Raw genomic sequence first — 22,288 nt, 5'->3', positions numbered from 1 at the left:
TCAGCATTTTGAATTTCGGAATATCCAGGTAAGTATTTAGAGTAGATAGGTCCAGTATGGGTCTCCAGGCTTTGTCCTTTCTGGGGACCAAGAACAATCTTGAGTAGAATCCTTGTCCTTGTTCCTGTTTTGGCACTTTTTGAATAGCTCTCATGTCCATGAGGGCTGTAATTTGTTTTTGTACCTCTGCCCATTGATTTTGTGGCAGGTCTGGCATTCCTTTTGGCCTTGGTAGAGTGTGAAAGTGGAACCTGTAACCTTGAGACACAATATTCAGTACCCAATTGTCCTGGGTGATTATATGCCAATTTTGTGAAAAAAAGTGCTAGTTTTCCCCCTAAGGGGGCGGCCAAAAGGCAAGTGCTTGGCATTTGAAAGGGGAAATCATTAGGACTGTTTCCTATAAGGTTGTGACTTGTCTTCTCCTCCTTTGGGGGTTGAAGCACCCCACTGTCGTGGTCTGTAAGAGCCTTGGGGCTGAGATCTGCCTCTTGGGTGTCTGTATCTGCCTCTTTGTGGCCTGTCTGACACTGAAAAGGACCAATTTTTAGAAGGCCAATTTCTGCTAAATCGAGGTGGCTGTACCTGTAAGAAATCCTTCACTGTTTGCACAGATTTTGCCTTATCCTCCATTTTCTTTAGTACCTCTTCTGCCTTAACAACAAACAAGATATCATGCTGTAAAGGATCATCCAATAATTTTGCCTTAACATGATCAGGTAAACCTTGTTCTTTTAACCAAGCATGCCTTTGAATCACAGATCCCGTAACTGCGGCTCTACAAGAAGCCTCTAATGAATCAAAACCACATTGCGGAGTATGTTTTCCCACTTGTTCAGCTGCATGCAATAAATCCTGCATTTCCTTATAATCAGGACCTTCTGAGCTTGTAAGCATTTTCTGTTTTAACATACACAGTAAATATTGTTGGTACTTAAGCATGTGGAACTGGCAATTTAAGGCCCTTACTGCTAAAGTTGCAGAAGTGTAAACTTTCTTCCCCATCTGTCTAATGCTCTAGAATCCCTGTCCGAGGGAACTGGATTTTTAGCAGTGTAAGCCTTTACCCCTTTGGGACCCTGGGAAATAGTTTCTGGGTCAGCAGCAGGGTTTTTATAAAGAAATTTGTGAGAGTCAGGGACTCTGTAGTACCTATCTGGCTTGACTGCTGCTGGGGGCAAAGAATCAGGAGTCAAACTGGATTGGGAGAACACATCATCCACAATATCCAACACAGGCGGAATAGCAAGGGGCCTGTGCTGAGGCAATAAAAGGAAATCTCTGAGCCTTTTCTTGGATTCTGAATAATTCTGGTTCTCCCAATGGAAATGCTCCCTCATGGTATGTAAAGTTTCCCCAAAAGAGTAATCCTCAGGAGGAGAGGCTGAAGGGATTGATTCTTCAGCATCAGAGTCCTCATATGGGGGTAAAGAGTATCCCTGGTCTGAAGAGGAATCAGAAGAAATGGAAACCTGGTCAGAGGAACCATAGTCTGTATCCTGCCTAGGCCTTTTATCAGGAGGGGGATGGGAACCCCTGATCAAAGTAATTAGGTCTTTGGCCATTTTGAGCATCTGTTTTTTAGGCATGGAGGCCTGCCCAGGCAAATGCTGTACTTGTTTCTTTGTCTTTAATGGAGTTTTAGACTTAGTTGTAGTTTTGATGGTAATCTGTGAAGGTCTGAAAACACCCTCAAAAGCCGATGCCTGCTCAGCGGCTCCAGACCCATCTGAGGGGTTAATTTCCGTAGGCCCAATACCTTGAGTTTCCAGAGGCCTAGAAATCTCCATGTGGGAGTCGGAGGCAGCCTGTGGCTCTGAGGTAGTGGGTGTCAGGGGCTGCGAAAGCGCCTCACTGAGAGCCGGTGACTGGCCTAGAAGAGGCTTCATCGTCAGTTTTAGACCTCGGATGCCTGTCCTTATCTTTGTCTTTGAGTTTTTTTGTGTATTCCGGTCATCGGTTGTTCTGACGGTATGGTATAATTGAACCTCCGGCCAAAATAATGGCGAGCAAAATCAAACAGATGTTTAATAGTGCGCTTGTTAAATCTAGCACAAAACAGATAACTAGTGACGTCTTGGTCTGGGCCTAGGCATGGAATACAGTAAGGATGAAAATCCTTATGAGGTATTTGCTTCCCACAAGAAATGCAATTGTTAACTTTTACTGACATCGGTCTGAGGCAAGAAAAAGTTTCCCCAATGGGGTACTTAGCTTTATTGAAGACTTTGGTTCTGAAATTCGACTTCAAAAATCTCAGGAGTCGGCCGACCGGCACTTGCGAACTGCTTTTGCTTTGGGCACCGCGCGGCAAGAAAGACTGAAGAAAATGGTGTCGCCTGCATCTTATATACCCCTGGCGCACTGACGTCAGGGAAGAAGCGACAGCAACTGACACCGGACCAAGACTTTGGAACTCTGGCCAACTCCGGGACCGCCTGACGGCAGGATAAACCAAGTGTAATGACTGCAGCAGTGAAACACTATGAACATCATTAGATACAATATTCTAGAGGAGGAAGTGTGAGGTTTTTAAGGAAAGTCAGGAACTGAGCAACTTATGTAGTGCTGGAGTAAATCAAATTTGTTAAAAACCATATGTATAGTGCATGAAAATAATGAAACATTTTACTGTTGTTTTTCTTTTTTATTAATGTATGTATACCTATGCCATTGTTTAAACTGTGAGAAATTAATAAAATGTATTTAAAATGCTGCAGTATCTTTTGCCTTCCCAGAAAAGAATGCATCAAAATAAGCAGAAATTAAAATATAGTAAAATATTACTACTACTATCATCACTAAAAAAAAGTTTCCTGTGGGGGAAAACTTCTTCCAACTATACTGCATTTCATCCATTACCTGTAGCAGTTGGCTACCTTCTCCTTCCATCCATCTGTATGGCCTTATAATTCCATCTTCATGAATAAAGCGAGGGGGACGAAGACTTTTTGGTTCTTCCACAGATTCAGTTGCACTGGCAAAAACACAAACATGTCAACATGGTCTATGCACACACATACAACAGAATTGTTTTACAGCAATACTGGTTTGTATTTGTATAATTTTCTTTGTGAGCTAGTCCCACTCACCATACAGTTTCATGCATGGTGCTACAAGTACAGAGGAGACAGAGAAGAAAACATGACATACAAATTACGAAAAGGATGAAGATGGCACAGAATTCCAGGAAAAGGATAGAACATGAGAGACTATATGAAACAACGCAAATATAGTGTGTATCAGACTATCATAAACCTGCATATTAATATTGGCACCTCAAAGGAGACACAGATTAAAAAAAATACCCATCCAATATATTTAAATCCCAATCACAGTTTCATCAAAAACTGAATGCAATTAAAAACTTACAAGAGAAAAACCTCTTTTGTGGACAAAAAATAAAGGCAGCAGAATGAGGTTAATATTAAATATATGCAGTAACAGCAGCATGTTGCTGACACCAAATACATACAGTAACAGCATTGATATTAGTCATTCTATGTTAAAATGTATTGTCACAATTGTGACGACCCACCACTGGACCAGTAATCAAGGAGCCTCAGCCCTCACCACTGGCACTAGTGGGGAATATTCACTGGGAGGATGACAGGTACACACACAGTATTTCCAGATGCAGCTCTCTGCATCAAGTGCAATTTTCCATAAGAGCACACAGAGACCACAGTCAGTCCGGGGCTAGATTCCTCTCTTTCTCCAGATCCCCAATAAGACTCCCCCTCTGGCACAGCTATAGAGTTGAGTCCTTACCCAGGGTTCCAAGCCAAGTCCTCCTACACTCTCTCTGTCCAACTAGTGCTTCATGTCCCTGCCCAAGTGGCTAACACACATTCCCCTGGGTAAGGCTGGCTATGGTTTACTAGCTATGTCCCCTTCTACCCAGACTACAAGGTAGTTATCACTGACACCAGAACCCCTCGCCAGCTACTTTAAGTCCCTTAACAAAGGGTGTCCAATTTTACTGTGTAATATTAATAATAATACAAATGATAGTTTGAACAAGAGCAAGGCTATTAAGAGTGGCCCACACAGTGTCACCAAATAAATATGCGAGTACTCTCAAAACTTAAATATCTCTACAAAGATTAGCCACAATGAAAGGTTTAAATATTTAATAATACAAGAACAAGACAAGACTAAATATATACTCACAGTGACATCAGAGTTCAAATCACAGGAAACCTTTAAAAGAACATTGCAGGACAGGCTCAGACAAATAAAGAAAAACAATATCTAAACTAAATTCACTTTATTCCTGATTGTATCTAAAAGGGTTACTGTTCTGTACTTACTTAACTGAGCAAGGCAGATGATGTGGTAAGTGGTCCTTCTTGTTGTTGTCAGGCCCAAGACAGAGTACAAAATGCTCAGTCTCACTAAGAGATTTCTCAAAATACTACCTAAAATATTACTTCTGAGATAGCTTGCAGAATGACAACACTTCTTCTCATCTGACTTCTAGTTCCCACGGAAAGCCTTGATTGCTGGAATCTGGCAGGACTTAGCACCTACCTGTAAAAATACACACAAAAGGGCTTTTGCTCAGATCTTTGGCAGGTGTTGAAAGTCATAAAACAATTGCATATCTTTACACTTCCAAAGTAGTACTTAGTTCACCCGGAAGACAATACAGAAAGCTTCCTAATACAGATTCTGAGTCTCTGGATGCCTTGAAACCTTAGAGATTGCATCTTTATGGCCTAGTCTATAAAGTGATTTAATTTCAGATATTTTTCTAAAGTTTTCTGGACTGAGTTTAATCCTCCAGTTTCCTCTGTTGAAACATATACATTTAAACAGTTGCACCAGTGCATACATATTTCTCTTCTCTCCAGTAAGGCACACTGTGCATACATTTCAAACACAAGCACTTTACAAATACCCTTTCAACACAAACGTTTGATATACACATGACATATAGTTCTAATACATTTGTAACAGAAGCATCTTGTATAAACCAGTTTGAAATTCACAAATGACATATGATTATTTACAAAATTCCAGCTAGCTATGCTGTCAGTACCTCCTTTCGTCACAACAACTTCCTTAGCAATTATAAATAATGGACCCTTAGTGATAGGTATTATATCCTTACCACATGCAATTTTAGTGTTCGAGGCAAATAGTTTGCTATTTTTGCAATTAATTTCATTATAAGCAACACCCTTTAAAAATTTTCTTGAAACTGAAAATGCCTGACATGACATTATGAAAAAGTGCACCCACAATCCCTCACTGTCTATATTGGTCATTTTCCATGATAGGTGCAGCAATAAGACAATTTGTCAGCTATTTCTCATAGGTGGAACACCCATCTTTGAAATTTTTACACATTGATGCTCTATTAGTGAAACCATAATGTAAACAAGTAGCTATTCCTCTAAAGAAGTATGGTACTTTTGATTATCCAGAGTGCTTTGTATGTGTATGCAAATTATTGCCTATACCTAAATTGACATCACGATGTGGGTGTGGTTATAAGGAAAAAAAAGTGAGTCAACAGTAAAACTAAAATATCAAAAAAATATCATACTCTTTGTTTTGTTTTTAAACCATTTGCTCCTTTATCATAAAGAGTATACCCAGAAATAAAATCAACTAAAAAAACACAGAAGTACGAGAAGCGTAATAATCATAGCTCTCAACCTCCCAGCTGCAAAATGGGGAACACTAGCTCTGATAATGTGGAACAAATGGGCAAAACATGGAACATACACACACTACTAGCTTTCTAACAACTTCAACTAGGAAGGTCAAATGACGGTTAAAATATGCTGGTTTTACTTACAAAAAAGATCTTTTAATGAATTATTAAGATTCTTTACTATTTACCATGGATATCAGTAAATAAATTCCTAACAATGAATGTGTGACAGACCCTTTCAATGTGGAACATCAAGGAGAAGAACTTTTTAAGACCCCAAATGAGGTACGCTCCTCATAATGAAGTACACTTGAGAGGTAAGGTAGTAAACTTAAGTTTCACTCTACCAGAACACATTTACACCTCACTCATGGTAAAAGGATTAAACTAAGATGTATCTGTAGTCTAAGAGAGGACTTGTGCTGCTGACTGTGTGACAGTAACACAGAGAAAGACAGAAAAGATGCATGGCAAAATTATGTTCCTATTTTTCCAAGTATTCAGTGTTGCCTTAATTTTTCCTTGGCTATGAGTGATGGAAGTAAATGTATAGATGTAGTCCATGGAAAAAAAAAATCACAGACTATAAAACTGCAAAAACGTATTCCCCCTGCCTCACTTAGAAGCTTAAGAAAAGTGGCAATTACTGAAGAACTCACTATATTCAAAGACGTCTGATGATTCCCAGGCATTCAAAAGCTGATAGCACAATCTCCAGAGTTATAGGGCAGCACTCAATAAGCATTGATCAGCAAGTACTCTGCATTACATCCATGCGGGGTACTCATATAAAAGTGGATAAATGGACCCACTGTCCTCAGAGTGACTCATTAATGGACATAACCCCTTTAACTGAAGCATATTCCTAGGTTTGGAATTTACATAACAATGGATGCACTCTCCAATTGGCTGAACTGTCATTCATTGACATGCAGGTTAAACACACTTGCAATAGAAAGGGAGTAACCAGTTTACAAAGCCACCCATGACTCTGGGCAAGAATTCCTCTGTTTTAATACACTGCAAAATCTAGATCTGAACCTCCACCCATGGTCCAAATTTACAAAGTGCTACAAAAGTCAGTCTTTGCTATCAACTTGAGTTAAGTAACATATACAGATGATGCACCTCTAAAGAACCACACTCCAGAAGTATGGCTATATTCAGTTCTTAAGAGTACACTTTCACTATGCAACTTGTAAAGACAGCCAAACAGACATGCTAACAATAGCTATCCATTTTTCCACTTCATAATAATGCCTACAACAACACAACAAGATTATTAAAGGCTGCTAATTCATCTCCCCAAGCATACAAACATAAAAATGTTATCAACCAGCAGTAGGGCACAAAATACACACCGAATAAAAAAACAAAGAAAAAAGTGAAAGACAGAGACACTCAGGTGGACTTGGGTGGGGCTTATACTGTGGCAGCATGAAAATTATTCAGTTGTCTGCCATTAGGTTGAGTACTTCACACAACTGTACTATGACACTGCAACACTTCCTTGTCCTTGCAGTGATTTACCATTTACAGAAAAACAGCAACCTTGAAACTGAAGGCCAAGTGGAAGCATCCACGTTGTGAAGGATATTGGGGGCACAAATGACAGATGCTACTGGTATAGTAGTGCACTACTGGCATTCAGAAATGAATGCCGATGCTGGATTTGTGGTCATGGTTGAACAGCTTAAGCTCTTAGTGTATAGTGATTTAACTGTAGTAAGCTGCTTGTTACATTTGCCTCATGGAGTCTGCTACACTTTTAAGCAGAAGAACTTTTTTTTCACTAAACTTCAAGTTGAGGGGGAACAGTTCTGAAAACTGCGCAAGGCATCAAAAACCTAGCTACAGTTATGATCCCATAGATGACAACCACAGCAAAGCCTTCTCTAACCCCAGATATGTAGTCCAACTTGCAATATTTAATGAAGGTGTACAGTGAAACAAATCAGTTGCTTCGCAAATATATTCTACTGACGTGCCTCAACAAACTCCTCGGATGCAAAGGAACCTTTCATAGAACATGCTTTAATGGGTCCCTGCATGGACAAGCTACTAATTCATAGAAAATATAACACATACTGCAATCCAGTTTGAAATGGTTTGTTTCAAAAATGGTGTTTCCAGTTCATTTACAGAAACACAAAATTACTGATGGGATTTTCTGTACCTTTTAGTTGTACAAATGCAGACAAAGAGTTGCCTCATAAGATTTGTGAGGTACAACCTGTGCTTTCTTTTGTAACGAAGAACAATACAGCAAGAAGGAAGTTGAATATTAAGGTTTAAGATAATCTTGCACAACCTCAGGCATAATGGAAGAGTCAACAAAAAGGATGTACAATCTTTGTGAAAGCCTGTATAAAGTTTGGAAACCATGATGGCCTACAGCTCTGATATTCCTACCTGAGGTAAATGCAAGCAATAATGTCTTCCTGGAAAGAAAACTTTAAGTAAAAAGAAAACACAGATTCAAAGAGAAACTTCATCAATCCCTCCAAAACAAACTTTAAATCCCAAGAAAGGAAAATTACAGAAAGAATGAGATTAACTTTGGAAATATGTTAAGAAAAGGACACAAGTATATTCCCATAGCTGACAAGATAAGGCAGAACAAAGAATCTTTGTAGATCAAATGGAACTTCTAAGGTCAATTAAGCTGAAACATTAAATCAATGCTGTAAGAGCACCAAACTGTTCTCAAATCACCACAAAATAAATATTTCCCCCTGAGACAAGTATGATTACCAGGTAGCATATTTTTTAGCTTCCTGCAGGATTTTCATTAACTGAGGAGGAAGATACCCATTCTCTAACCTGCAGTCAAAATAATTTCTTGGAGTCTTCCGATTCTGTCATCTTTCATTCTCCAATTATTTGCTCCCAATACAGTGGTTGCTTTGCCAGTTCTCCACAATAAATCCCATCCCTCAATTGCCAATTGTCGACATCCCTAATTGCAGTCACCCCTATCAGTAGAATCTCATTTCTCCATTCCCATGTTGGCTTAGTTCTTAGGATACTTTCTGCTATTTTATAGATACAATATTCTGTATGATTTTATTCTCCTTAAAGTCCTGCAAAAAAATCTCAGTCTGTCCTTCTTTCTTAAGCTTCCCCCTGCTTCATCAGCAAACCCTTTTCGTTTTGAATTAGAGTTTTCTGCTTGTGCTATATATAGGAGCCTTAACTGTGTAGTTCTGAAATACCACTTCAATTCGGGTAATCCCAATCCGTCATGTTCTACTGTAAGAATCAGCTTATCCACTTGACTCTTGCCATCTTCCCCTCCCAGATAAAGTCCTTCAGCTCTTTATTAATTACTATCCACAACTTCTCTGGTTGACAACAATATGCCTGGCCAGTGTACAAGACTAAAGGGACTAAAAACATTTTAAATGCATGTCTCTTACTAATCCACATCCATATAATAAAGCTTCCAATTTCTCAGTTTTTGTATTATCTTTTGTTTAGTTTCTGATAAAAACAATGGACCACTACCACAGCCAGAAACACTGCGACAACTTTAGTGTAAATCTTCTTTAATCAACGCTTTCGTCAGCAAGACTTCATCAGAAATATAAAAAGTACACATAAAACATACTTTAAATACTCTCAGTGCTACTGGACTACAATCAAATCATCCAATTCAAACAATTAAACAATTAAAATTCAAATGAAATGTGACATAATTAGCTCTATTTATTTTTTAACATAACCTTTACGATCCTTTAAAAAACATTTAATATTATTTAATCCTAGTGCTCTGTCTGCTTTTAAATTTGCCATTTGTTCTCTCTTTGTTCCAAGTAATTTTTAAAACTACCCCCTCTCAAACTTAATTTTCCTTGCTCCAAAACAGAAAAAAAATCTTTTAAAACCTGTGCATTCCATGCTATGTCTATAAAGTGCATTCTTACTGTCCTTTCTTTTTATACTATTCATATGTTCTCTAACCCTGATGTATAAATGTCTGGTAGTCAAGTCTATATAATTTTTTTGACATTTACTACAGACTGCTATATAAACCACTCCTTGACTTTTGCAAGAAAAGGATCCCTTAACTGGAATAGTATAAGAAATATGGGGCAATTCAATTTATGGTCCCTCTAAAATATATCTACACACGTTGCACCCATAACATTTATACATACCAAACCTTTTATTAATGGATATCATATTCATAGTAAAGGAATCTCTGCCTTTCTCTAACAAAGTTTTTAAACTATGGTCATTTCTATACACAAATCTGGGCCTTGGTCCCACGACTTTCAATAAATCATGGTTCCCTTCAACTATATTCCAATTTCTTTCAATGACATTACAAATAATGCCCCCATCAATAATCATGGGCATATCCAAACACAGATGTCTTTCTTCAGATTCTATTTTACCATTTGCTTTGGGAACTGTTTTGAGTGCTTTTCTTAAAATAGGTGGATTCCAAACCTCTCTCCTGTCCCATACATACTTCACTTGTTCATTCAATAAATCATCATATCCCCTGTCCATGAACAATTTTTTAATAAATGTAAATTCCTCAGCTAGGGAATGATCTTTGCTGGTCATTCTACTAGCTCTGATGAACTGTCCTTTAGGAACGTTATTTTGTTATGAATTTGGGATGTTGTCTAGAATAATGTAAGTAGCTATTCACGAATGTTGTTTTTCTCTGAATGCTACTGACAAATTTGCTATTTATACATCCCATTTTAAATTTACATCTAAATAATTTATACATGTACCAACTTCTCCAATTGTAAATTTCAAAAAGGAAAATATATTTAACTGACTAACAAACGATTCAACTTAGGGACTTAGGGATTCAAGTGGACAGTGGTCTCACCTTCGATAACCACATCGTCACAACAGTCAGGAAATCCTTCTATGTGGCATACCTCATCATTAAGGGCTTTTCATCCAGAAAAAAGGAGGTCAATGTCCCACTGTACTCATCCCTCATTAGACCCACTGTAGAGTACAATGCCCCGTTTGGTATGTACCTCACAAGACATCTGCAACAACTGGAAAGGCCACAGAAATACCTCACTAAAATAATCACAAGCCTAAAGCAGATGTCCTATGCTGACCATCTAAAAAAACTCCAGCTATCCTCTGTCACATATCACCTGCTCAGAGGCGATCTCTGCTTAACATACAAGGCCATGTCAAACCCAGAGCTGTTGGACATGCTATACTTAAAGAAATCCCAATCCCTCAGAGCCACACGCTCCAGGGATCTAAACCTGGCCATCACAATGAACAAAACATACTGGATGGATAGGTTCCTGACCCACAGACTCCCCATACCCTGGAATAGACTGCCCATACATGTCAAGCTGAGCGCCTCTTTGGCCCTCTTCAAAAAGAACCTTAACAATTGGATGGGAGATAGGAAATTCACCCCAGGGATCATGTCAATCACCCTGTTAGACAGGGGACCAGGGAAGTAATAGCCAGGGAATTGTTATGGCTAGGCTTGTATAGGCCCTAGAGCCAATAGCCTAGTACCAACCTATGAATAAAGACCAAATCATCAATAAATCTCTTACAGTATAGGACATGAAAAGTGTCTTGGTGACTTTTTAAAACATGATGTCCCCACCATCCCATAACTATATTAGCCCATGGCTATACCTTGAACCTGTTTGTAATACTTGTTAAACAAAAAATAGTGATTGTTCAAAATAATTTCTAATAAATCACAATAAAAATGAATACGAGTATTACTCTTCTTAGTACATCGGCTTAAATAGGCTCTTACATATTCGATGCCTGTATCATGTGGTATACAAGCAAATAACATCCAACGTAAACATAATATGTTTGTTGGGATCAAATGCCAAAGTATTGTCAAATTCTCTAATGCTCTCCAGAAAACTCCAGGAATCCTTTAAAAAAGACGTCATATTTTGTACCAAAGGCTTTAGAAAAGTATCTACCATTATTGAAATGCCCTCAGTCACATAATTTGGAGCTGAAATTATAGGTCTAAATGGAGGGTCTAACCAACTCTTATGAGCTTTCGGAATTCCGAACAAAACACCAATTTTAGGGTTCTCAATGTTACAGAAATGATATGTTGCTTCATTTAAATGCCCGGACATCAAACTATCATACAAGAAACAAGAAATATATTTATAACATTTATGAATTTCCACAATCTCCACGCTTTTGTATTTATATTCATTGCATAACATATTCTCTATTTTAGTGACATATTGGCATTGGTCCATGACTACCAACATACCTCCCTTGTTACTTTTCATCACTCGAATATGTTTATTATTACACAAATCTTTCATTGTTGCCCTCAAGTCGGCACTTAAATTGGCAAAATATCTGTTATTACAGCCTTACAACTCTCTTAGATCATTTTTGCATGCTGTTTCAAATACTTTTAAAATGTGATTCAATACAAGGATTATAACTAGATGGCCTAACAAATAAATGTTCTGTACATTTTACATCTTTTAAGATATAATTTCCATTTAATTTTCTAATATATTTCTTTAAATCAAGAACAGTATTGGTAATGTCAGCCTTCCTTGAAGGCACAAAATTAACACAGAGCCTTAATAGCTCCAAATGATATACATTTAATTCCAAACTAGACAAATTTAAAATGTCTCTTTCATGTTCATTATACCTTATTCGTTGTCAGTTGATGAGTCGGAGACTATTCGTCCTTTCTTCCGAGTCACCATAGGCCTCATTTTTGATGGTCTCTGCTCTTTCTCATGTAAAAAAAAAAAGTACAGTTTTGTACCTACCATAAATGTAGATGTCCGATAGACATGCAACTGCAGTCATAACATATGGGTTGTCCTGCCTCAGGCAGCCCTCGGTCGGCCGGATTCCAAAGTCTGGGTCCGACGTCGGCTGATGTCGCATTCCTCTCCGACGTCAGAGCGGCTGGAGTACATAAGCATCAGCCGACACCATTTTCTTCAGTGTTTCTTGCCCCAGATGCCAGGTGCCCTCCAAGGAAGGCTGTAATCAAATTGGAAGACAAAAACAGGATTCCAGACAAATAAATGAGCAATAAAACAAATACACCATAACAGATATCCCCAGCTAAGAGAAACAGGGATAGCAGTGGACCCTAGGCATAGAGGGGTATGGAGGGAGGGAAAATCCGACTGCAGTTGCATGTCTATCGGACATCTACATTTATGGTAGGTACAAAACTGTACTATGTCCTTCAAGAATGCAACTGCAGTCATAACATATGGGTAGAATACCACAGCTTAGCTGGGGGAGGAGGAATGCTCTAGGAAAAAGATGGTGCGGCGATCAAACCCTGCAGGACTGCCGAAGCAAAGCCTGCTCTGGATCTGAAGTATAGAGGGAGATTGTAGTGTTTGGAGAATGTATGCACGGAGCTCCAGGTAGCAGCTTCTAGAATGTCCTTAGTAGGCACCCCTCTTAAGAATGCTGTAGAGGTGGCTGTAGCTCTGGTGGAATGTGGTCTGACATTGGCTGGAACAGTCTTTCCATGAAAGGAATAACAGAATCTGATGCAATGTCCAATCCATTTTGAAATAGTCTGTTTTGAAATTGCTTTTCCTTGGACTGCAGGGGCGTAAGCTACAAAAAGTTGTTCAGACTTCCTACTGGCCTTGGTTCTGTCCAGGTAGTATCGAAGTTGTCTGTGAATGTCCAAGGTATGTAACAGTCTTTCCCCCTTATTCTCAGGATTGGGGAAGAAAGCAGGCAGATGAATAGCTTGATTTAAAGAAACCCTAGATACCACCTTTGGCATAAAAGTAGGGTTGGTGATTAATGAAACCCTGTCTCTGTGAAAAATTATGAACGGTGGTATTGCCATTAGGGCCTGTAGTTCCGAAACCCTTCTTGCTGAGGTAATTGCCAACAGGAAAGCTGTCTTCCATGAGAGAAACTGCAAGTCAACTTAAGCTGCTTGCTCAAATGGAGGTAGAGTCAGTTTTTCTAGGACAAAATTGAGGTCCCAGGCTGGCACTGGGGCCTTTCTTGGTGGCTTAATGTTCTTGATTCCCCTGAGAAATTGCCTTAACAAAGGGTGTGAAAAGTCAGGAGGATCAGTGTTATATCTAGCTGAAATAGCTGATGCATGTATCTTTATGGAAGAATATGAGAGGCCATTCTTTAGCATATCTGCCAAATATTCCAAGATGAGTGGGATGTTCAACAATGATGCATCCTGTCCCTTGCTGGTATTCCAATTGCTGAATCTTTTCCATTTTGCTAAGTAAACCTTTCTGGTGGATGGTCTTCGAACCTCTGTTAGTATCCGCTGAACTTCCTTGGAGAGAGATAGGTTGAGGTTATTTATGGGATCTCCCAGGCTGTTAGCTGCAGTGTCTGAAGGTTTGGATGCACTGTTTTGAAATTGTGTTGAGTCAAAAATAGAGGCCATTGTGGAAGGGCCCACCTCCTGGTGTGACATATGCTCTGTAGTAGTGGGTACCAGTGTTGTCTTGGCCAGTCCGGAGCTATTATGATTCCCTTGGGTCTCTCTGTTTTGATCTTTAGTAATACTGAGGTCATCAGTGGCAGAGGTGGGAATGCATAGATTGTTAGGAAGTTCCACTTGAATGAGAGAGCATCTATTTTCCAAGCTGTTGGATGGTATGTTCTTGTGCAGAATTTTTGTAGATGATGGTTGAGGTGAGAGGCAAATAGGTCTACTTCTGGCCTGCCCCATGTCGAAGTGAGTTGTGTGAAGATCTTCGGATGTAACCTCCACTCGTGTGGATCTGTGAAATTCCTGCTTAGGCTGTCCGCCAACACATTGTCTTTGCCTGGAACAAACTGGGATTGTAACTGGATGTTTAGGCTCAGTGATTTTTCCCAAAGATGCATTGTCAGTCTGCAAAGGGGGTAAGAGTGGGTGCCCCTTGCTTGTTTATATACCACATCACAGTGGTGTTGTCTGTCCGTATCAGTAAATGGCCTTGCTGAAGTTGGTGTTGAAAGGCCTCGATGGCATGCATTACTGCCAGCATTTCCTTTTGGTTTATATGCAGATGTGTTTCCTTTGGAGACCATTGTCCTTGTATACACCTGCCTTCCATGTGCGCCCCCTATCCAAGGTCTGAGGCGTCTGTGGTCATGGTCTGTGTTATCTGTGGTTTTGAATGACATACCTGTGTTTGCCTGGCTCACCGAGGCCCACCATAGGAATTCCTTTTGTAGGCATGGAATGAGCGGAATGGTTGTCTCCAAGTTGTTGCTGTGCTGAGACCAAATGCTTTTAGGTACCATTGAAGCTTTCTCATGTGTAGTCTTGCTAATGGAACCAGGAGAATGCAGGATGCCATGTAACCCAGGGCCTGTAGGAATCTCCTTGCAGTCATCTGGGTGAGTTTTGCTAAACCTTTGAAGTAATGAGTTAACTTCTCTTGCTTGTCTTCTGTCAGGTAAGCCATTTGAGAGGCTGTGTCTAGTTTGGCTCCTAAGAAGATTATTTGCTGGGATGGCTGCAGTCTTGACTTTTGGAAGTTGACTGTGTATCCCAGAGCTTGAAGTAATCGTATGACATAGTCCAAGTTTTTTGTCAAAATCAATTTGTCGTCCGCTTGTATGAGGCAGTCGTCCACGTACGGGTAAATTTGTATCCCCTGGAGCCTGCAATGAGCAATTACTGAAGCCAGGCATTTTGTGAATACTCTGGGCGCAGTAGATAAGCCAAATGGCAATGCTGAGAATTGATAATGCTCTGACCCTGCAAGAAATCTGAGGTATCTTCTGCAGCTGTGTCTGATAGGGACATGCACGTATGCCTCCTTGAGGTCCAGAGTAATCAGCCAAGACCCCTTGCCCAGCATGGGAAGGAGTTGCTGTAGAGTCAGCATTTTGAACTTTGGTACTATGAGAAAGGTGTTTAATGCGGACAAATCCAGTATTGGTCTCCATTGAGATTCTTTTCTTGGAACAAGGAACAGTCTTGAGTAAAACCCCTGGCCTTGTTCTTGTTGTGGAACTCTTTCTATTGCTTTCATCCGAGTCAGCAGAGAGATTTGCTTGATAGCCTCTGCCCTCTGGCTTTGTGGTAGGTTTGGCATGCCTTGTTTTCTTGGCAAGGTATGAAAATGGAACCTGTAGCCTCGGTTTATAATGTCCAAAATCCATTTGTCCTTTGTCAGTCTGTGCCAATTTTCTGCAAACAGAGATAATTTCCCGCCCAAGGGAGCTTCTGTTTGTTCCCTGGTAGGCGGAAGTAGAGGAAAGTCATTGAGATTGTGGCTGTGGGGCAGGTGAAACCCCTGCGTCACTTCTTTGGTTACCTGACTGCCATTGTCGTCCCCTGTAAGGACCTCTGTATTGGCCTCTTCCTCGGCCACGTCTGTTTTTACCCCTTTGAAACTTTTCTGGATTAGGAAAGGACCAATTTTTTGAAGGCCAATTCCTACTGAATCTGGGGGGTTGAACCTGGAGGAAATCTTTCACCGTCTGAACTGATTTTCCTTTTTCCTCGATGGTCTTTAGCACATCCTTAGCATTAGCACCAAAAAGCTTGTTCTTTTCCAAAGGTGCATCCAGAAGTTTTGCCTTTACATGATCTGGTAGAGGTTGATCTTTTAACCATGCATGCCTACGAATGACTGCCCCTGTCATAGCTGCCCTACATGAAGCTTCCAGTGCATCATATCCACACTGCAGGAAGTGATTGCTTACTTGCTGAGTATTATGTACAGCTTCCTGCAAAGCCTTCCTGTCTAAAGGATCAGGAGTGGCCAATGTTTTTTGTAAATCTTCTAACAGGAAATCCTGATATTGTAACATACGAAAAGGCAATTCAAAGCTCTCATAGATAAGGTAGTGGATGTGTAAACCTTTTGCCCCATCTCTAATGACCTAGCTTCCCTGTTGGAGGGCAATGGATTTTTAGAGGTGGAAGCTGAAACTCCTTTAGGCCCCTGTGAAATAGTTTCCAAATCAGCAGTATGGGCCCTGAATAAATGGGAATGTGTTTCTGGGACCCTGTAATACCTGTCTGGCTTGGCTGGAGCAGGAGGAAGAGAGTCAGGGGTAACACTAGAGTCAGAATATAAATCATCCAAAACATCAAGTACAGGAGGAATAGCTAAGGGCCTGTGCTGGGGCTTCTTAAGGAAAGTCCGAAGGCGTTTTCTGGAATCAGAATATTCCTGGCATTGCCACTTGAAATGTTCCCTCATGGTGTGCAGAACTTCCCCAAAAGAAATATCCTCAGGAGGGGAGGCCGAGGGGATGGAATCCTCTGCATCCGAGTCCTCATAGGTCTGGAAGAGCTCTTCCTGGCTATCAGAGTGGACAGAGCCCTCAGAATCTTCATCTGATGGAATAGGGTCAGAGGGTTCAACCCGGGGCCTTTTATCAGAAGGAGGCTGGGATCCTCTCTCAGGATGGGCCTGTGAACCTCTAATCATAGAAATTAAATCAGCAGCCATAGACATAATTTGTGTCTCTGGAGTAGGCTGAGGTAAGGTTTTAGTAGTAAGATGTTTTGTTTTGCTGGCTGCCTTAGCCCTAGTGTAGGCCTTAATAGACATGGCCATAGGAGGCCTGGCAGCTCCACGTGCAGGAGTGACCTTGTCTACAGCAATGGTCTCAGGCATTTCCTCGGTTTCGGTATCCGGAGGAAAATCAATAACTAGCGTCGGAGTGATATCCGGAATCGGAGTCGTCGGTAATGCGGTGTCTTCGGTTCGGAGCGGTGGAGAGACAGTCTCAGAGGGAACCGGAGCACTCGCAATAGGTTTTGGCGTGGAGTCGGTGGTAGATGCGGGCCGAGGATGTCGGTCCCGGTCTTTTCGTTTCTTGGGAGTTCGCGATGTCGGAAGTTCCGACGGCATTGTGTAAGCAAATTTTTCGCCGAAAAAATCTTCAGCGAACTCCGCCCGGCGCCTGAGAGTGCGCTTGTTGAAGCGAGCACAGGCTACACAGGCCGAGACGTCGTGGTCTGGGCCAAGGCAAGGAAGACAGTAAGAGTGGAAATTCTTATGAGGTATTTGTTTACCACAAGAAAGAAAATTGTTAACTTTTTCAGTAATTTCTGACATCGGCTGAGGCAAGAAAAGGTCCCCAACGGGGTACTTAGCTTTTTTGATGACTTCGGAATCGAAGAATACAGGAGCTGACCGACCGGCACTTGCGAACTGCTTCTGCTTCGGGCACCGCGTGGCAAGAAAGACTGAAGAAAATGGCGTCGGCTGATGCGACATCAGCCGACATCGGACCCAGACTTTGGAATCTGGCCGACCGAGGGCTGCCTGAGGCAGGACAACCCATATGTTATGACTGCAGTTGCATTCTTGAAGGACATCTTTTGGTTTTGTCCAGAGTTCTTTTTCAGCCTCCTTCCCATTTATTTCTGATTCAGTAACCTCATTTTGTGTAATGTCTGTGTTTAAAATGTAATTCAGTCCCTCCTGGTTCTTTTTAAGTAAACCCGATCTTCCGTTCTTGGTTACTTCCGCAAATGCAGCAGAAACCCCCCCCCCCCATCTACATTGTTAAAGGTGGACTGATTCTGAAGCACACTGATTATTAGCAAAGGATGAAAATTTCTTATTTTTAACAAAAACGGAATATACAGTATCCGTTTCATATGCCAATAAATCTTGATCAAGTTTATTGCTCTTTCTTTGTATAAGAACTTTTCATGTTGTTCTATATCCTCTAGCAACAATGCATGCTCTGACCTTTCACTGAACACAACTTGAAATTTGGACTGTATGGTGTGTGTTCAACCTTAAGAATTTCTTCTTTCAGCTCTCTTAGAGTTTCATGGTTACGTTCAATGAGTAACTGTAGAAAGCTGATGCCTGCTTCATTAAAAAACTCTTTTAGTTTAGTAAAAAAAAAAGGATCTTTAACTGACACACCATTAGGACATTAAAAGAACCTTAGTCCTTTAGGAACAATGCCCAGTTCAATACACTTGTGGAAATATTTATTTTCGATATCCACACTTTTGTATTTTTTAAATAACTTATTTAGACAGTCACATTGTTCTCTATACAACGTTAAGTCACCAGGATTAGCTAACCTTTTAACATTGGTAAAGGGATCCTCACCATTATTTAGGACTGCAGCAATGTTTACATACATGCTGTGTGCCTTTGCAGCCCTCTCTTCGGTCAAATCTTCTCTCCTGGAGAAAATAACACTCTGTCCTTTGGTATTTACCTCAACAACAGTCTCGGTCTCATCTTCCGACCCAAGGCACACAGATTCGACTCGGGAGCGCTCCTTTACCAATATTTTTAAGGATTTTTGTATGTCTTCCATAGTTTTTAACAGAGCTTGAGTCAAACTCAGCTCCGGAGTTCCTTGAATAGTATAACCGCTAACATCCATCAAAGGATCTCCTTGTGTTTCAGACATAGCGGCACTATAACAAAACTATTAAATGATAAATGCACGGTCAAAAGAAAAACTGATAAAAACAACAGACCACTACTACAGCCAGAAACACCTCGACAACTTTAGGGTAAATCTTATTTAATCAACGTTTTTGTCAGCAAGACATCATCAGAAATATAAAGAGTACACATAAAATAATCTTTAAATACTCTCAGCATTACTGGACTGCAAACAAATTATCCTATTCAATCAATTAAATCAAATAAACAATTAAAATTCAAATGAAATGTGAGATAATCAACCCTATTTTTTAACATAACCTCTACAATCCTTTAGAAAACATTTAATATTAATCACATGATTTAATCCTGGTGTTCTGTCTGCCTTTAAATTTATTTGCCATTTGGTCTCTCTTTGTTCCAAGTAATTTTTAAAACTACCCTCTCTCAAACTTAATTTTCCTTGCTCCAAAACAAAAAATAAAAATCTTTTAAAACCTGTGCATTCCATGCTATGTCTATAAAGTGCACTCTTACTGTCCTTGCTTTTTATACTATTCATATGTTCTCTAATCCTGATATATAAATGTCTGATAGTCATGCCTATATAAAATTTTAAAGTTGTCGCAGTGTTTCTGTCTGTAGCATTGGTCCATTGTTTTTATCAGTTTTTCTTTTGATCATTTATTGTTCATTTGTTTAGTCTCTTACCACATATCCTTAGCTGCCACACCAGAATAATTTTTAATCTATACTCCTAAATACTTAATTTATCATGTTTCCATAAATATGTATATTGCTGAACCAATTCATGTGTGGGTACATAATTTACCACTATTGCCTTTCTTTTAGCTTCTTTAATTGTGCAAACCAAAAAGATTCTAAAATGTCTCAAAAAGTTCCCCAACACTGTAATGTCTCCTCCTGGTTATGTCAAATATAAGATAATATCACCTGCAAAATAGAGCCAGCTTTTCTTGATCACCATACCAATTATATCCTAGAATTTCTGAGTCCCTTATTTTCTCTGCCAATGGTTCTAAATATAATGCAAATAACAAAGGGGAAAGAGGACACCCTTACCTGGTACCTCTGCTCAAGCAGAAATTATCAGAGAGGACCCCACCCACTTTAATTTTTTGACACCAATAACTGACATATCCTAATCAACCTTATATTTTTTTTTCAGGAGATGCAAATGCTTCTATCTCCCTATTCGTAAAGTCCCAGCATATTCTGTTAAACGCTTTCTCTGCATCAAGACCCACCAACAACAATAGTATTTTCTTATATTCTGCTTCCCTCTAGGCCACAAAACTGCAATGATCCATATATCTATCAATTTTGGCATTACTTTTGCCATTCTTTTAGACATGAACACTTTATAATCATGGTTTAGTATGGAAATGGGCCTGTATGAAGCTGGATCTTTACCCTCTTTAGGTATTAAAGCTATCACTGCTTTCTTCCAAGATACTGGTACTTCTCCGCCTCTTAAAATCCTGTTAAACAAAACCTTCCAGATCTTTATCAGTTTTGTTCCCTTCTAGCTTCCAAACTTCCACAGGAATACCATCTATTCCTGAGGACTTTCCTGTAGATTGGTTACATATCACAATTTTTATCTCATCTCCTATCTTAACCGTCAGTAACTGAGCCTCATCTGCCTCTAATTATGGCATATTAAATTATTCCATAAACACTTCCATTTGAATCTTTTCTTGATTTCCATCTTTGTATGCTTTACACAGACTTTCATACAATTTTCAATATATTTCTAATACCTCTACAGGATCTTGTGTTACCTTTCTTGTTACAGGCTCCCTAAGCTTGGCGACAGCCCTTTCTAACTTCTGTTGCCTGAGTCATTGTCCTAAAAGTTTTTCTGCTCTAGTGTTATCAAGAAACAGTTGCTTAACAGCAATCTTGCTAAACTCATGCATATTATTGAGGTAATCCCTTATTTTCTTCTTAGCATTCTGCAGTTGATCCTCTTCTTATTCTGTGAAATTCCCCCTATTCTGCAATACCTTAATATTTGTCAGTCCCTCTAAATACTTACTGTTACTTCTTAACCATAGCTCTCTTTCTTTTATTTCCACCCTATCTTTAAACTTCATCTTAATTTTATCCCACTCCCTAGCTATATTTTCAGAAGGATTTTTTTCCTCTCTTATAGTTCCTGAATAATCTCCACTACCCATTCCTTAAATTCCTCTCTCTTCAATAGACAGATGGGAAAAACATTAGTATCTCATTTTTATTTCATTACCCTGTGCTTTTGTTTTAGTTATTATTGGTGCATGATCAGAAATGGTTATTGGGTGCTTATCAAGACCTTCAATTAAATGCACATGTTCCTCTGAAATGTAAATTCTGTCTAACCTAGCCCAGTTTTTTATGTCTTGGGGAATAAGTAAATAAATACACTCAGAACCCCTATTACTGAATTCACATTTTCCGTGCCAAACATTTTCATAAATTTCTTCAAAAATATACACTTCTTTGTTATACTTTCCCTTCTGGGATCCCAGACACATTCACTGCTGCAAATCAAATTCCAGTCCCCACCTATAAGTAATATCCCTTGCAGAAAACTGATCATCTCTCCTAGAATTTTCTTAAGCTCCATTACAGCAGTTTTAGGTGGAATATAAATACATGCCAGTGTAATCCTCCTTCCTTGCCAATAGTCCCTTAGGACAGCAAATCTGCCATTATCATTTTTATCCTCTTCTGTCACTATTGGAGCTCCTTCTGTAATTAATAAGTGCTCCTTTTTTCCTCTGTCCCAGGTATTCTTCTGAATAACTATCCTGAAAACCTTTCCTTAACAAATTCACATGTTCCATTATTTCCAAGTGTGTCTCCTGTAACAGCTATTTGCAATCTACATTTCTTAAAATAGTTCACTACTCTTTCTTTTTTGTATTTATCTGTGAGACCACTGACATTTGAAAACAATTCAGAAACAACACTGCATTAAAAAGTTACTATTCCCAACCTTTATGTATAACACTTTTGTGTTAAATGTGTAGTTCCAGCTTCTATGTTACATGCATACACTAGCAGGTTGAACTTTTATACATTTTTTGTCATATTCATTTGAGCCTATGTCACATCTTACAAAACTTTTTGTTTCATTGAAAGGCCTCAAAAAAAAAAAAAAAAAAAAAAAAAACGGACAACCTCCCAGTACCCCCCTAAAACATATTAACTTAACTAACACACAAAATTATGTACATCTTCAAATACTGACATTTTACACTCCTAATAGGAACAA

The 22,288-nt window shown here is 39.5% G+C and overlaps 1 protein-coding gene across 1 annotated transcript in view; it reads right to left on the bottom strand.

Moving 5' to 3' along the window:
- VPS13A (vacuolar protein sorting 13 homolog A) overlaps positions 1-22,288 on the bottom strand; it is a 4,910,496-nt gene that overhangs the window by 358,927 nt on the left and 4,529,281 nt on the right. The window contains exon 68 of the mRNA XM_044060868.1: positions 2,863-2,977. Within this exon, the coding sequence (XP_043916803.1) occupies positions 2,863-2,977 (115 nt within the window). The remainder of the gene's footprint in view (positions 1-2,862; positions 2,978-22,288) is intronic.

The sequence above is a fragment of the Protopterus annectens genome, chromosome 2.part0 (genome assembly GCF_019279795.1).
Source record: "Protopterus annectens isolate FY-2018-M chromosome 2.part0, PAN1.0, whole genome shotgun sequence".
Taxonomy (NCBI): domain Eukaryota; kingdom Metazoa; phylum Chordata; order Ceratodontiformes; family Protopteridae; genus Protopterus; species Protopterus annectens.
Note: the sequence above shows the minus strand (reverse complement) of the source record. Positions and strands in the feature narration are given on the sequence as shown.